The following is a 13,857-nucleotide window of genomic DNA, read 5'->3' as shown; positions in this document are numbered from 1 at the left end:
CCTAGCTACCTATGTTGGGCAATGCTGAAAACGAATAAGCACGCAGAGCTAGGCACTCCCATAATACACAACATAGCTCATCTACTCGTTTCTGCTCATGGCCCATATACTATCTCATTTCCCATTACCGCCCTTTCCGGTCCAATTACTCATTCACAAGGAAAAACACCCCTTCAACTCGGAAACGTTACATCCCCGAGGGAGTCCATTTTCTCGAGCTACTCTCACTCGGCGCACGCGTCCGCCTTGATTTCCCGCTGGAGCTCTCCCGCGAGTGCGCAGCATATCCACTGCCGGCCGCACTCGAACCTGACTGAGAATATCTCGACGTACTGCTAGACAACTGGTTCTCCTTGTTGCTCAGCACACTTTGGCTTCGACCAGAGGATTCGCTCGAAGAAGGATGGAAGGCTCCAGAGTTACGGGGCAATCTACTTTTGCCCGCGACAGAGATGTTGGTTCCTTGATCGGTGCTGACACGCCGTGGAAGCGAGGAGATTGGGATGTTACCGCCATCACGACTGCGAGGTCTATAGTCGAGGTCATGAGGAACAGCGGAGCGACGTTTAGGACTGGCAGCGACCTCGATATATGCAGCTTGAGAGGGGCGATGAGCCGATGTCGGTGTGATAGGTGTCGAAACCGACGAGTGTAGAGAGGGTGGTGTATAGATACGCCTAGGTCCCGACCGATTCCTGCTCGATCCGGCCGAAGAGGATGAAGCAGGCATGGCTGGTAAAGGTGGTATGACGTTGTCGGGATCACTGTTGATATGTGATCTGACAAGCTCGGACGCCAAGTTGCGAACCAATACTGCCGAGTCCTTCTCAGCAAGAGTCTGGACTGCTTCGAGCAACAGTCGTAGTTGTCTGTCTCTAGGGTTGCTGAAATAATCGGCCTCACGAGCATCCAGGATATTCCGCACAAGACGAAGGAGGTTCAACCGTATGACGGCCTTCTTGTGGCCAAGCTTTTGCGCCACGCCCGAAAACATCTCGGGCTTTGCTAGAGATGAAGATAAATCGGGACTGAGACGAACGATTTTGAGGAGTGGTTCGACAAGGTTCGGATCAAAAGCGTTAATCTTCTGTGTAGTGAAACAAGCCACGATGGCACTTGGGAAATTGCCATTGATCAGATGTCCCTCCACTTTAGCTGTCTCTTCTTGTAACCTAGTACGGGTTAACCACGACGATTGGACAAAAGTACTCAATGAGGACTTACCAGGCAAAGATGGCATCGAGGGCAGTAACTTGCCAATACTGATCTGCAAGCAGTGAAATGTAGAAGTCGAGTCCCTTGTTCTGCCACAAGAATCGTCGGCCCTTGCTACCCGAGTGAGCCATGTCGCAGAGGATTGGTAGCGCGAATTCCTTCGGCGGTCTGTCGGTCTTCATAATCTTCATCAATAAGGGGATGATACCATTGACTGCGGCGTATTCCTGGCGATCTTTGCTTAATCGACACAGGTTGAACATAGTGTTGAGGACTTGATTCGAGATCTCACGGAAGTGTGGATGCCCCTTCTTCATGTTGCCGCTCAGGAGCTCGATAAGCAGATCGATAGCATCGGCCGAGTGAAGCACATCGAGGGTTGTGGACAACATCGACAGGTTTTTGATAAACTTCAGCATCGTAATCTGATGTGCTGGAGTCATCCGTCGAAGGTCCTTGAGAACACCTAAGAATGAAGTTAGCATGCCCAAGCGCAGCAAGGGACAGTACTCTGCGTTGCTACTCACTTTTCAGAACCTGTCGATCTGTTACCATCTCCTTGACGTAATTCTCAGCTTGGGAGAACAGGTAGAAAATGTTAACGATGCGGCCTTCGATAAGCTCTGTCAACTCCTCCTCTTCCTCATCATCGTCTAGAACCCTATGCAACACTAGCGCTAAGGGGTCGAGAATTTTGCTCCTTGCGAATATCCGGCAGAAGTCATTTTTAGGCGTTGGGCCCTGTAATTCGAAGACATTCCAGATACCGTTTACGCCAATCAAGACCAGATCTCGAGAGTTATCGTAGTCCTCGTCCAAGAATTCGACAAGGACGTTAAGACCTCCAGCGCTGACGAACATTTGGAGGGTTAAGGTGGATGTGGTGTACATCTGCCGTACAAAAGCAGCTGCCTCTAGCCGGATTTCATTGGAATATTGCCGTGCTGCAAACTTGGTAATAATCGGTATGCCACCTACGAAGCAGAGGTTTTCCTGAAGTTCGACATCATCCAAAATAATCTGTTCCGCGTCAGTCTCTGCTGGTCAACTGGTAGGCAAGAGCGGTGACTAACCGTGTTGACAACTTTTAGGAGTTGCAGAATCATGTGCTGTCGGCTTTTGACTGTACATGGCTCCAGTAGTTCGAGTAATGGAAGGAGGCCATGTGCGCTGATGATGAGGTCCTTGACTTCGGCATGCTCCCAAAGAAGGGCCAGCTGGTACGTGTAAGCCGGGCGACGTTCCACTGCTGTTATTCAAAGCAGGAAAAACACTTACCATATCTTCCGAAAGCTCCGCCAACCTGTCTTCACCTTCTATCATCTTGATGGATCTGACAATCTCTTCGACCTTTTCTGCGAGTCGTGCGTGCCGATCACGGGCAATATTCGCCTCCAGATCCATCTCATCCCAACCAGGGTCCATAAACGCGAATGGGTCGTCCTCGTCTTCTTCATCACCAAGCCATGAGTTATTGGAGAGCTTAGAGAGCACCATGGGGCCTCCAGACTCGGATCCGCGGTCGCTCTCGTCTTTTTCGGTAATGTCGTCGCCTGGGCCAAAGACATCCGAAAAGTCCTCGTCGCCTTCGTCTTCCGCAAACTTTTGGATTTCAATCGCTGACCTCGTCCTTTGCATGGGCCGATCTGGTAACACAGAGGGTCTTGAAGACGTTTGTCTTCGCAAGCTCCCACGCCCGGGCTCTTGTGTTGAGCGGGGGAGCGTGGTTAGATCTGATGGATGGAATAGTTGAGGCGCATCGGGCTGATTGAAAAGTCAGATGGACAACATCGCAGCAGTTTTTAACCGTGAGCAGACATACCTTTTTCATCTGACCTAATCTTTGGCTGAAAGCGAAGTCTGACTGGTCGTCATCATCGCCAAACAGGTCGGAATAATCTTCTACAGAGTGTTCCTTGAACGCCAAGTCTGGCCGTGACGGAAGTGCGAACTTTCCTCCCATATTCTTGCCATCAGACTTTTGTTTCTGGTGGCCACTAGCAGCACGTTTCCTGGACGATGACGATGACGTGGACTTTTTCCTTGCCTGTTGCCGGGGATCGACCTGCTTTTCAGGCTCCGAGGGGAATCTCCAATTAGGGCGGATGGTTTTGTCTTGAGGGTCTTCTTCGTGTATGGCATGGTTTTTCATGGTCATCAGCTCGCCGTCCACGCTATCGTCCCAATTGGTAGACACATCTCGAGAGGACGCGGTAAATGCAAACTGCTTGATGCGATCTGCTGAAAGCATGCCACCAAAGTGGTCTTGCGGCTTGATGTGAGGAAGCTTTAGCGCAGTGGGTGAAATCGCCGTCGCGAAATCCGCATCCCAGTTGTCATCATCTAAACGTTTGTTAGTATATGAAGGAACACGGAGGAGGTTCTTGGAATCTTTGAAAGACGCTTAAACTGTTCCAGGCACTTACCATCTAGCTCTGTAGATCTGTAGTCTTCTGCCGTCAATCTGGGCTTTGCTAATGACAAGGGGCCCTTGGCCGGCGTGGTAAGCTTTGTCTGTTCCGGAGCTGTGTAACGAGACGCCTGGCGGTTGTATGGAAGGCCACCCTGATCGGATCCAAAGGAAGCTCGTAGATCTGAATCCGAAGTCAAGGCCTTGTTCCATTCCTTCACCTTCTCCACGGTCTGGTCGAAATCGCCAGGTGCTTTCGCTACGGGTGCATCGCTCCTCCGACAGCCCACTATCCAGTTGTGCTTCAACAGCTTCCTCGCAGACACACGCAGATTGGGGTCCTTTTGAAAACATTGTATCAAGAAATCGCGAGCAGCCTGCAGCAGGATGAGCATGACTTCGAGTATGCAGTTGATGCATCAAGAAAGGGGGGTTACATACCGAGGACACTCCTTCCGGCAAGGGGGGATGGTCATCATTGACAATGGCGAAAAGTGCTGGCATAGCCTGTAGATGGTGGTACGGTGGTTTTCCTTGGAGTAATTCGATTACAGTGCATCCCAAGCTCCAGATATCGGAGGCGGGCGTTGCACCAGACAGTTCGATGATCTCCGGGGCCATCCAGTAAGGAGTTCCGACCACTTGGTTCTCCTTGTCAGGACCGGCCAGGGTACTTGTCGACACACCAAAGTCGGCCAGTTTGACCTTTCCGTCTTTAGTAGTCAGAATGTTGGCGCCCTTGATGTCCCTATGGATGACACCCTGGTCGTGCAAGTATTGCAGGCCTTGCAGCACTTGTGTCATGTAGACGCCGACCAGGTTCTCCGGAAACTTGCCGTATGCCTTGCAGATGGAATGTAAGGAGCCATTCTCGCAATATCTGTGGTTTGTGAGCCAAGGGCGAATCTCACATGTGAAAACAGGCGTGTTGGGGGTACATACTCTAGGATGATGTTTAAACAGTCCACCGACTTGACAAAACCTATGTACTTGACAATGTTGTCGTGCTAGAGGTGATGTTAGCCTTTTGAACCCTCTTTCAACTCGTTTTTGCTTGTGAAGGATTGTGCTCACGTGCAAGTTCTTCAACAAGTCAATTTCAGCCTGCAAGATGTCAGTACTCCGAAGCAGATTATAAGCAGCACAGGACAGCGCACCTCGATCATACGCAATTCGCTCTTTGGCAAGTTGACAATCTTGATCTGCTTCACAGCCACGGCCTCGCCCGTGCCCCAATGGATTGCCTTGTAGACAGAACCGAAGGCGCCTTTGCCCAGGCATTCTCCAAGCCGCTATAACTTGCACATCAGCCTGACGTTCGAGCCTCACATGCCTCCCCCCAGAGGAGGGGGAGCAGCGGTGTCTCTCTTCCTCGTGAGCACATACGTAGTCTTTCAAGCCCGGGTCCTGCACAGCTCTCTCGCGCGCGTTGCTCTCCTTCCTCGGCGTCCCCGGGGTCCTGTCGTGGCGGGCTGCTACGACGGCGGGCTTGCCATTGCTGGTGCTGGGGCGGTGTTGGCGCTCGCCAGCGGACGACGTCGAGGGGTTCGACGAGTGGCCCGAGGTGGGCGCCATGGGCGGCAGTCGTGGTGTTGGACGGGCGGTCGTCGTCGCCGACTCGGATCCGATAGGGCCTGTCTCGAGCTACGGGCCTGGGTATAGCGGGCGTCGTGACGAAGTGGGGGAGGGGGCGTCGTGTTGTTGGCCGCGGGTTGCATCCGATCAGGTCGCTCATTCCAGCTTCGTCTCGTCGTCGTCTCTGCGCTTCGTCTGCCTCTCGCTCTGGCGGTGGCGGTGGCCTATTTCCTTGGGATTCTGATCGTGTTCACATCTGATGTCACAGGGCGAGCTGCGCAGGTCGGCAGGGCAATATGTTTTTTGCTGGGTTGGCCGTCGAGCGCTGGCCGCGGCGCCTAACTATTTGTTTGGGCTTGCCTTAGCTGGTTCAGGTCTCAAAGTGGACGACGATGCCCGGTGCAAGAGCCAGCTAATGTGGGGGGGATGACGGGCTCAGCAGGCCCCAGCAGGCCCCAGCAGGCCCCCGAGAGTCAGAGACGGCGATGCTTCAGGCAAGATCCCTCTGCCCTGGAAATGAGCGCCCGAAATTGGAACGCCTCGCAGAACCGAGTCGGCGTGAGGATCATTCCGATCTAAATTCGTCGCGCGATTGAGTTCAGAGCCTTTGCCCACGGCAACTGGGTCGGCGGGGAGAAATGCGAGACAGGACTGGGGGAAAGAAAAAAAAAATCAAGTAAAACAAAAATTACACAGCAGACACCAGAGTAGCTTGCCGTGCCGTGTCATGGTGTCGTGTGTCGTGTGTACAGCCCGGGCTCCCCTAGGACTTTGTGCCTGTTTCGCCCGTGGGCTTGTTTCACGTTTCCAGCTTGCGCTTGGAAAATCGCGGGGTGATGCGATGCTGCCCGGGCCTGCATCTGCATTCAATTCCCTCCATCCATGGAGTCCCCAACGCGTCTCAATGCGCTCGACGCACACATCCCTCACATCACCATCATGCAAACGCTCGACCGTCCATGCCAACGCTCGTGGTGCCCAATCATGCTTTGTGCGTGGCTGCCGGGCCAAGGTACCGAGGTAGCTTCCCCGGGCCCTGTAATGCCTGTAATGTATAACAAGCCAGGCACGCGATCCCAGTGGACAGCTTATCCGGTAAGCGTAACGAGCTACTGCACGTTCCATGTTGCATTCAGAATGGTATCTTGTCCTCCCGTCTCCATATACGGATATGGATATCTGGGGTCGCAACACCCAGCCCGGTAGAAATTCGCTTGCCAGTCTCACCCGACTGTCACTCTCATGCGGTAGGCATAGCTGCATGTCGGGGTTCAGAGAAGCAGAGCCACGTTCATCCAGCCAGGTCTGGGAAGTTCAACAACAGACTCTTCCTATTCTCGTACTCCCAGCTACAAAATGGATACTAACCCTCGAACGTGCCATGGCGTGATGGGCGAGTGCAACGATGCTCGACTAGTTCAAGCAGAGAAAAACAGATATAGTCTGAATGATGGACGGGCAACTCGAGTTTTCAAGTGATGGACTACGTTCTTCGTTCATTGGGCTCTTGAAACCCTGAGTCTCAGTCAATTAAATCTGGTCCACTGATGCCAACATGTCTCTCGCACTCCGGACTCCATCGCTTCCTCCTTCAGCTAGTCGCAACGTATAGACACGTCGAAACGCATCTTCGTAACATGTGGCACGTACCAAGATACAGTAATATACAGCAAAGCCATGCGTATGACGTCAAATCAGAAACCCCCACGTTAAACCGGAGACCCGGTGTATAGTGCCCATATCGTGGCTTTTCCGAACGCCTGCGCCAAAACCAGAATGCACTCATTAGTTGCCCTATACCAAAACCTCAAGACGCCTCACGCAAAACCGAGATAAAAATAAAATAAAAACCATCAATTGGGCTCATCCATGGTCATCGACCGGCTCAGTCCGACAGCGGCCCACCACTGATCCGGAATGTCCTGCCGGGCAGCCAATCTTTGCACTAGGCGTTGCATGTCTGATAACTCTAGACCCTCGATCCCGTCCTCGTCAGCCGAGGGGAGTGCGTCAGCAGCGACATCTGCATATGAACGGCGCGCGCTTCTCGGAAGGCGACGCTGGGACGATGCGGCTCGGATCTCCTCGAGGGTAAGATCCCCGTCTTCGTCACTGTCCACGTTCTCGCCCGCCGGTTCGCATGGCGGGTCGACTTCCTCAGCCGGATTTGTGATGGATGTGTTGGCGGAGCTGATTGTCCCCTGAGAAGCAACAGTAGATACAGTCGTAGAAGAAAAGGAGGAACCGACACTGGGCGGCTGCGGGTCAGGCGTCATGGTCGACTGCAGATTTTCCCATATGTTCTCGTTTTCTGGGCTCAAGCTGCGATCTCGGTCTCCCAGGCCATCCATGTATCGGACATAACGGCGAACGCGGTGAGGTCTGGACCGAGTGATTCCGTCCTGCACATTTCGGCGCTGGCGATACTCGTTGAGATATTCGCCGGGATCCGGGTTGCGAGTCCTGGGCGAGCGGTTGGGAGGCGCCGACTCGAAACTGCCTTGGCGCCTTATGACGGGAGGTCGCAACCGGCCAGGAACGTACGGCAAATCCCGCTTCGTCAAGTCAGCCATGGTTTCTCTCGGGCGGGATATGACTAGAGGTAGGATGCGAGTGCGTGGGAGCGACTACTTACAAAACGACGCGAGCTTGGCTCTCTACTGCTGGGCTGCATGCCGGCAGTCCAGTCGCGGTCGATGGCTCGATCAGCTCGCAGATAACTCTCCTCCCCAATCATAGTATCGGGACCAGGAAGCGCAGATGCCGAGCGGAGCGCATCACGTCTGGCAGCGCGGTCTTCGGCGCGCAGAATGTCGTTCAAGTCATCCAACTCAGACTCGAAGTTCCATCGATCAGGTCGCGCCGAAGCATCATTGGCAGGGGGCGGATTCTCTGCAGCTCGCGGGCGAGACTCGGGCGGGGGACCACCCTGCAGAGCGGCTAATAACTGCAGTCGGTGCTGTCGCGTCTCATTGAGCTGCCGACGGCGTTCAGCGCGACGGATGGGCGAGCGCGCATGCGTCGAGTCTGCCTGGGGTTTGGTGGCTGATTTCAACACAATGTCGGACTCGACAGGGGCTTGAAAGAGTCTGGATGGGCCATGTCAGTATGTTGCTCCTGCGGGTGGTCCTGGCCATGTGCTGGTGGAATGGGACGGGATGAACGATGGGCGGGGACGGGACCCGCGTAAGCTTCGCACAGGATTGACATATCGTCGGATTGATGTGCAGGCCGGCTCGTGGTTTGGTGCGATCGAAGGGGGTAGACAGCATAGCAAAGCGCGTCGACGCGCCGGATCAACTTACGGGAGGCCCATCTGGACGACGGCGGGTGCGTGCGCGTAGCAACGGAGCGACGGAGCGACGGAGGGACGAGGCGGGACGCTGGCAGAGAAGGCCGGGGACGGGGTGGGAGCTGGCAGAGCGCCGCGGGTGGAGACGGGCGGGATAAACGACAGATAAAGGCGATCAGAAGGACATGCAAGAAGAATGGAAAGAAAGTGAAGGGCGATGGGCGGCTTTCGAAGATGCGCGGTGCGCCGTGGTTGATAGTTATCAATCAATGGTGGTCGCGAGACTAAGGTAGACGGACCAAGCTGTCGCCTCGTGGGGGATGGCCTGGTTTGTTGTGGAGGAGGAGGGAAAAAAACTGGACGGGCTGACGATTGCGCTGAGCGGTGCTCTGTGTGTGTGTCAATCTGGCTGTCGTCCTTCGCGAATCGCGAATCGCTTGCAATCCCTGTTTCAGGACGCCTGCTAGCGGAATGTTAGCGCTGGACCTGTCGTATACCCGTGGACACGCCTCGGTCGTCCTGCCATGACTGCCTCATGTGCCTTGGAGCCGGTAGTTGGCCTTGCCAGGGCCTTGGCAACAGAGACGAAGCCAAGGTCGCCCCTTATCGTCTCTCTATCGCCATGGTTTAGAGACTACGTCCCGTCTGATTGGCCGCGACGGATGGCCCGAGCTTGGATCCCGGCAATGTCAGCCTGCCCCCAACTCGGGCCAGAATGATGGGCTGAGAGATGTCGATACTGTTGCCGGGGTGCAACATTTCCAACGAGCAAACTCCACGATACTAGTTCCCCGTGACTCATTTTCTTCCTTTTTGTCCCCCCTACCAGCAGTCTCCGCTCTGCCCGCCCATGGTCTGTAATGACACCGGACAGCACAGAACATCAATGCTTGTTTGTTTACCGTTCAGAAGCCTCGACTAGTGTGCTATCCCGGACCTGCTGCCCCTGCCAAGCCGTGCAATCGCAACTCGTCATCCACACAAGATGATCGAGCTCGGCCTGGCCAGGATCCAGAAGCTCCTGCATAAAACACCACAGACCTGGAAGGCTATCCACGTCGCCGGCACCAATGGCAAGGGCTCCATATGCGCATACTTGACTGCCCTGCTGCGGGCCAACAATGTCACATGTGGAAAGTTCACCTCGCCACACCTCATCGACCGCTGGGACTGTATCTCCATCAACGACAGCGCAATCCCTGAAACCAGGTTCCGCCATTTTGAGGACCTCGTCAAGCAACGGAATGAGGACTGGCATGTCGGTGCTACAGAGTTTGAGCTGCTCACAGCCACTGCGTTCGAGATCTTCGAGGCCGAGAAGGTCCAAGTTGGCGTCGTGGAAGTCGGGCTCGGTGGAAGGCTGGATGCGACTAACGTGCTACAAGAGAAATCCGTTACCGTCATCTCCAAGATTGGATTAGACCACCAGTTCCTGCTGGGAGATACTATTGAAGAGATAGCGTTGCAGAAAGCAGGCATCATGCGTCAGGGGGTCCCGTGTGTGGTCGATGCCAGCAACCCAAAATCCGTACTTGGCACTTTTCAGAAACATAGTCGGGATGTCGGTACTAGTGTTACAAATGCCTCCCCCGAGTCGAATGAGCTCGCTAGGTTGTTGGGAGACACCATTGAGCCACACCAGGCCCAAAATCTTGCCGTCGCCCATGAGGCGTTTCGTCTCGCTTTCCCTCAAAACATCAAGCCCCTGGATATCCTCGTCCCAGCAGTGAGGAACATTAATTGGCCTGGGCGACTCCAATTACTGGATATCAGTGCTCTGACGGGTCGACAAGGCGATATCCTCTTGGACGGTGCCCATAACCCACAATCAGCTGAGGTACTGGCGAGCTATGTCAATAGACACTTCCGTGCAGGCGATCTACCCAAATCCGTGACCTGGGTCCTCGCCGCCTCGCAGGGGAAGGATCTTGGCGACATCATGAAGCTGCTCATCCAACAAGACGATTCGGTGGCTGCTGTCGAGTTTGGCCCAGTCGATGGCATGCCATGGGTAAAACCAATGAGTTCTGCCACCATTCTCGAAGCCACCAATGCCAAGACTCGGTATGATAGTCGATCAGACCTTCTTGGTGCTCTCCAATGGGCCACAAAGGTAGCAAATAACGGGCCACTTGTCATCGCTGGTAGTTTATACCTGGTTTCTGATGTCTTGAGGTTATTGCGAGAGACAGCATAGCCCGCTTTGAGAAACTGCCGTATGTCGAAGTCACGTAGGGTGTCGATGGCGGTGCTGGTGGCTACGATATCGCACTTGATCCCCTGTTGAGCTCTAGTCTGGTGCCGGCATGGCCATCGGAGGATTGTGCACTCGCGCCTTACGAATGCTGGTGCGGTAAGTGCCCTCCTGGCCTTTGTCAATGACCTCAACATGGCACTATTGGTTCGCCAAGTGAACCTCAATTTGGCACAACACACTCGGTGCGCAACACATCCTGTGCACCACTGCTCCTTATACAGCAGTAAGGATGGGTCGGCTATCCTTCTAAGCTGCTTCGTACTGCACGATGTTCTTATCCCTTGGTGCGATATACTTGGAGATCCTTGCACTGGTTTCTAAACATGCAGCCTTGGGTCTGGAGACTCAGATGCCACCTCAATAACCTAGTACTGAGGACAACCACAGTCAGGTTTCACAAGCAGGGTTTGGGTATATGAACACCAGTTTTCCCCCCGGAAAGGGTTATACTATTAGACATTTGCAATGAAACCCACCGGCGAAACTCAGCTGGCACCGACCTCAGCAGCATTGACGTCGGGTATATTGATCCCAACATGCATACATATGTCAGAGTTGTTGATAGCCTGTTATTGGTCAGTCACGAGTATAAATGCAGATCGACCACAAAAGCAATCCCAAGCCAAGCACTCAGCTCCATCAATCACTCTAGATTGTTAGGATACCATAGTTCAAGTTCACAAGATTTGCAGCGCTATTTTAACTGAATCATCTTCTGGGTATTCACGTCTACAGAAATTAGACGGATCAGTCTGCCTTTCCATATCCAGCTGGCTACCGCAACCAGGTCCCGCCCCACCACAGGACCCCGCAGCTTGCTATAAACCCCACGGCGCAAACCGAGGCACCCCGACTCGACCCTGATTCCCAAAACAAAATATATATACGCTTGTCTTTACCAGATATTCCATGTGCCTAGTTCAGGGGAAAAGTTGCTGTCCTAGAACCAATTGTCTAAAATCTACGCTCCCGCCTTCACTCACGCCTGACCACCAAGATGTCGACCCCGAACCCGATGGTGACCCCTCCCGGCCCGATCCCCGAAGTCTCCAAGACGACAATCTCCATCGCCGGGCTCCCCGTCGATGTATACGGCCTGAAGGAGCTTTCGCCTGCGGCGAAGGCCGTCTCCTGTCTCTGGCTGCACCACGGACGGCTTCGGATGAAGGAAGACATGGCACCGACTGCCTCCCTGGCCCTCAGCGCCTGGCACCGGACCTCGGCGTCCTCGACCCGCGGCCTGATCGCCGTGGCCTTCGACCAGCGCAACCACGGCTCCCGCAAGATCAACGATCTGAACAACCAGGCCTGGCGCCAGGGCAACCCCACACACGCGCAGGACATGTTCGGCACGGTCAATGCCATGGTTGTGGACACGTCGCTGCTGCTGGATGCACTTGAGGGGTATATCTTTGGCAACGGCGACTTTGCTGCCGACGGCGGCAAGCTGCGCGCCATCGACCAGCACCTGGCCCTCGGCGTGAGCCTCGGCGGCCACAGCGTGTGGCAGACCTTGTTCGCCGAGCCACGGGTCACGGCGGGCGTCGTTGTCATTGGGTGTCCCGACTACATGACCCTGATGACGGATCGGGCACGGTTGTCGAAGCGCGACACGTTCTCGGTGGCGGACAACGGGGCCGGCTTCCTGGGGAGCAGAGACTTCCCGCTGGCGCTGGTGGGTGCGTGCAAGAAGTACGACCCCAAGGGCATACTGTTTGGGACTGGTCAGATCGCACCCCAGCAACCATCAGACGAGGAGAAAGCGAGGTTGAGATCCATCCTGGACCCGAGGATACGGGGCAAGAAGTTTCAGCTTCTTTCTGGAGGCAAAGACAAGCTTGTTCCTTATGCCAAGGGGGAGCCCTTCCTCAATTTCTTCAAAGCCGCTGTGGAAACATGGTATGAGGACGGCGGCGTCTCAGTTGAGGACATTATCTACCCTGAGGCTGGCCACGAGTTCAGCCCTCGCATGATGCAGGATGCCGTGCGGTTCATTGTCGACGTGGTCGATGGAGCCGATAAGGGAAAGTCCGCAGCCTCTGCCAAGATATGAGTTGACGCGGGATGTATTTCAACTATCCTTTCCAATCGGGGCCGGTCATGTAGACCACGGTTGCTTCGCCGTCGGGTCAAGCACTTCTATACCATCGAGCAGCTTGGTTTGAACACCACTGCGCTCCCTAACCTCCCCGGCCGAGAAAAGCCCCTGTGCGATCCCCCATGGGTTCCTCTTGCTTCGCTTGGCAGCCAGGCTCACACCAGTTCCGTGGGGATCCTCCTTCCACTCCGTCACCGCCTGCACAACGCCCTTGATCGCCGCCTCGTTGCTCCCGTCCAGCATGCCCGGCGGGTCGACCCCGATGAAGTCCACGCGGTCGAGCGGGTACCCGATGGCACCACAGTGACAGTCCACCAGACGCTCCCGCTTGAAGGCGTGGCTGACGATGGTGACCCGCTGCGGCCAGGCGCCGTAGTCTTCCCAGAATTTGGTGAGCGAGAACAGCACGTTGTAGTACGAGTCCAGGGCCCGCGTCTCCTCGACTACGCGTTCCGATTCTGAGGGCTGGGTCAGGATCCCGAAATAGGAATTGGCCGCTGCCAAGTTGGCGTAGCTGCTCGCTTCGCTGATCTGTGTTTCTTTTCGTGTTGGACCCCTGATTGATATGTCAGCTCACGACATGGTAGATCTCCTGGGGTGATGTAAATGTAGCGCATGATATATCGAGCTGAACCCTCCAAGCCCGCCTCTCGTATTTCCATAGAGCAGTAGTCAATAGGACAAACGCCAGAGTATCGAAGCGCAGCAGCCCCCGATAGCATCTAGCATTTCGCCGTCCTCTTGATCTCGTTGCGCAAACTGAATAGGAAATAAGCATCCTTACCCCGAGAACATCAGAATCCCATCCTCGTCTCCGCTTAAGGCTCGAAGCCCAGCCTTGATATGCTCAATAAATGTCGGTGTTTCTCCAGCTTGAAAGGGTGCTATGAGCCACTCGCTCTCGTCCAAGCCGTTCTGCGGGCCGCCCAGCCAGATCCCATGGCAGCAGACTATGATGAGATGCGCCGGTGGCATCGCCGGCCGTTCCTCGACGGTCTTCAGTGTGAGGT

The 13,857-nt window shown here is 54.8% G+C and overlaps 5 protein-coding genes across 5 annotated transcripts; 2 read left to right on the top strand and 3 right to left on the bottom strand.

Moving 5' to 3' along the window:
- Nucleotides 1-187: 187 nt before the first annotated feature.
- JN550_001938 (uncharacterized protein) lies at nucleotides 188-5,200 on the bottom strand (the record flags this gene model as incomplete). Its single annotated transcript, XM_049313177.1, has 12 exons — nucleotides 188-1,172; nucleotides 1,225-1,681; nucleotides 1,743-2,235; nucleotides 2,289-2,432; nucleotides 2,494-2,979; nucleotides 3,038-3,558; nucleotides 3,642-4,002; nucleotides 4,067-4,505; nucleotides 4,568-4,632; nucleotides 4,700-4,729; nucleotides 4,783-4,917; nucleotides 5,012-5,200. The coding sequence occupies 12 exons, from the start codon at nucleotides 5,198-5,200 to the stop codon at nucleotides 188-190; spliced, it is 4,305 nt and encodes a 1,434-aa protein (XP_049175999.1).
- Nucleotides 5,201-7,053: 1,853 nt separating this feature from the next.
- JN550_001937 (uncharacterized protein) lies at nucleotides 7,054-8,516 on the bottom strand (the record flags this gene model as incomplete). Its single annotated transcript, XM_049313176.1, has 3 exons — nucleotides 7,054-7,755; nucleotides 7,836-8,289; nucleotides 8,506-8,516. 3 exons carry the CDS (start codon nucleotides 8,514-8,516, stop codon nucleotides 7,054-7,056), a joined length of 1,167 nt encoding a protein of 388 aa, XP_049175998.1.
- A 961-nt stretch (nucleotides 8,517-9,477) lies between these two features.
- Nucleotides 9,478-10,689, top strand: JN550_001936 (uncharacterized protein; the record flags this gene model as incomplete). The annotated part of the gene is made up of 1 exon (XM_049313175.1): nucleotides 9,478-10,689. The coding sequence occupies one exon, from the start codon at nucleotides 9,478-9,480 to the stop codon at nucleotides 10,687-10,689; it is 1,212 nt and encodes a 403-aa protein (XP_049175997.1).
- Nucleotides 10,690-11,746: 1,057 nt separating this feature from the next.
- JN550_001935 (uncharacterized protein) lies at nucleotides 11,747-12,802 on the top strand (the record flags this gene model as incomplete). Its single annotated transcript, XM_049313174.1, has 1 exon — nucleotides 11,747-12,802. The coding sequence occupies one exon, from the start codon at nucleotides 11,747-11,749 to the stop codon at nucleotides 12,800-12,802; it is 1,056 nt and encodes a 351-aa protein (XP_049175996.1).
- Nucleotides 12,803-12,847: 45 nt separating this feature from the next.
- On the bottom strand, nucleotides 12,848-13,822 carry JN550_001934 (uncharacterized protein; the record flags this gene model as incomplete). Its single annotated transcript, XM_049313173.1, has 2 exons — nucleotides 12,848-13,403; nucleotides 13,632-13,822. The coding sequence occupies 2 exons, from the start codon at nucleotides 13,820-13,822 to the stop codon at nucleotides 12,848-12,850; spliced, it is 747 nt and encodes a 248-aa protein (XP_049175995.1).
- Nucleotides 13,823-13,857: the final 35 nt, after the last annotated feature.

Source organism: Neoarthrinium moseri (assembly GCF_022829205.1).
Source record: "Neoarthrinium moseri strain CBS 164.80 chromosome Unknown scaffold4_Wmoseri_CBS_16480, whole genome shotgun sequence".
NCBI classification, from domain to species: Eukaryota; Fungi; Ascomycota; class Sordariomycetes; order Amphisphaeriales; family Apiosporaceae; genus Neoarthrinium; species Neoarthrinium moseri.
Note: the sequence above shows the minus strand (reverse complement) of the source record. Positions and strands in the feature narration are given on the sequence as shown.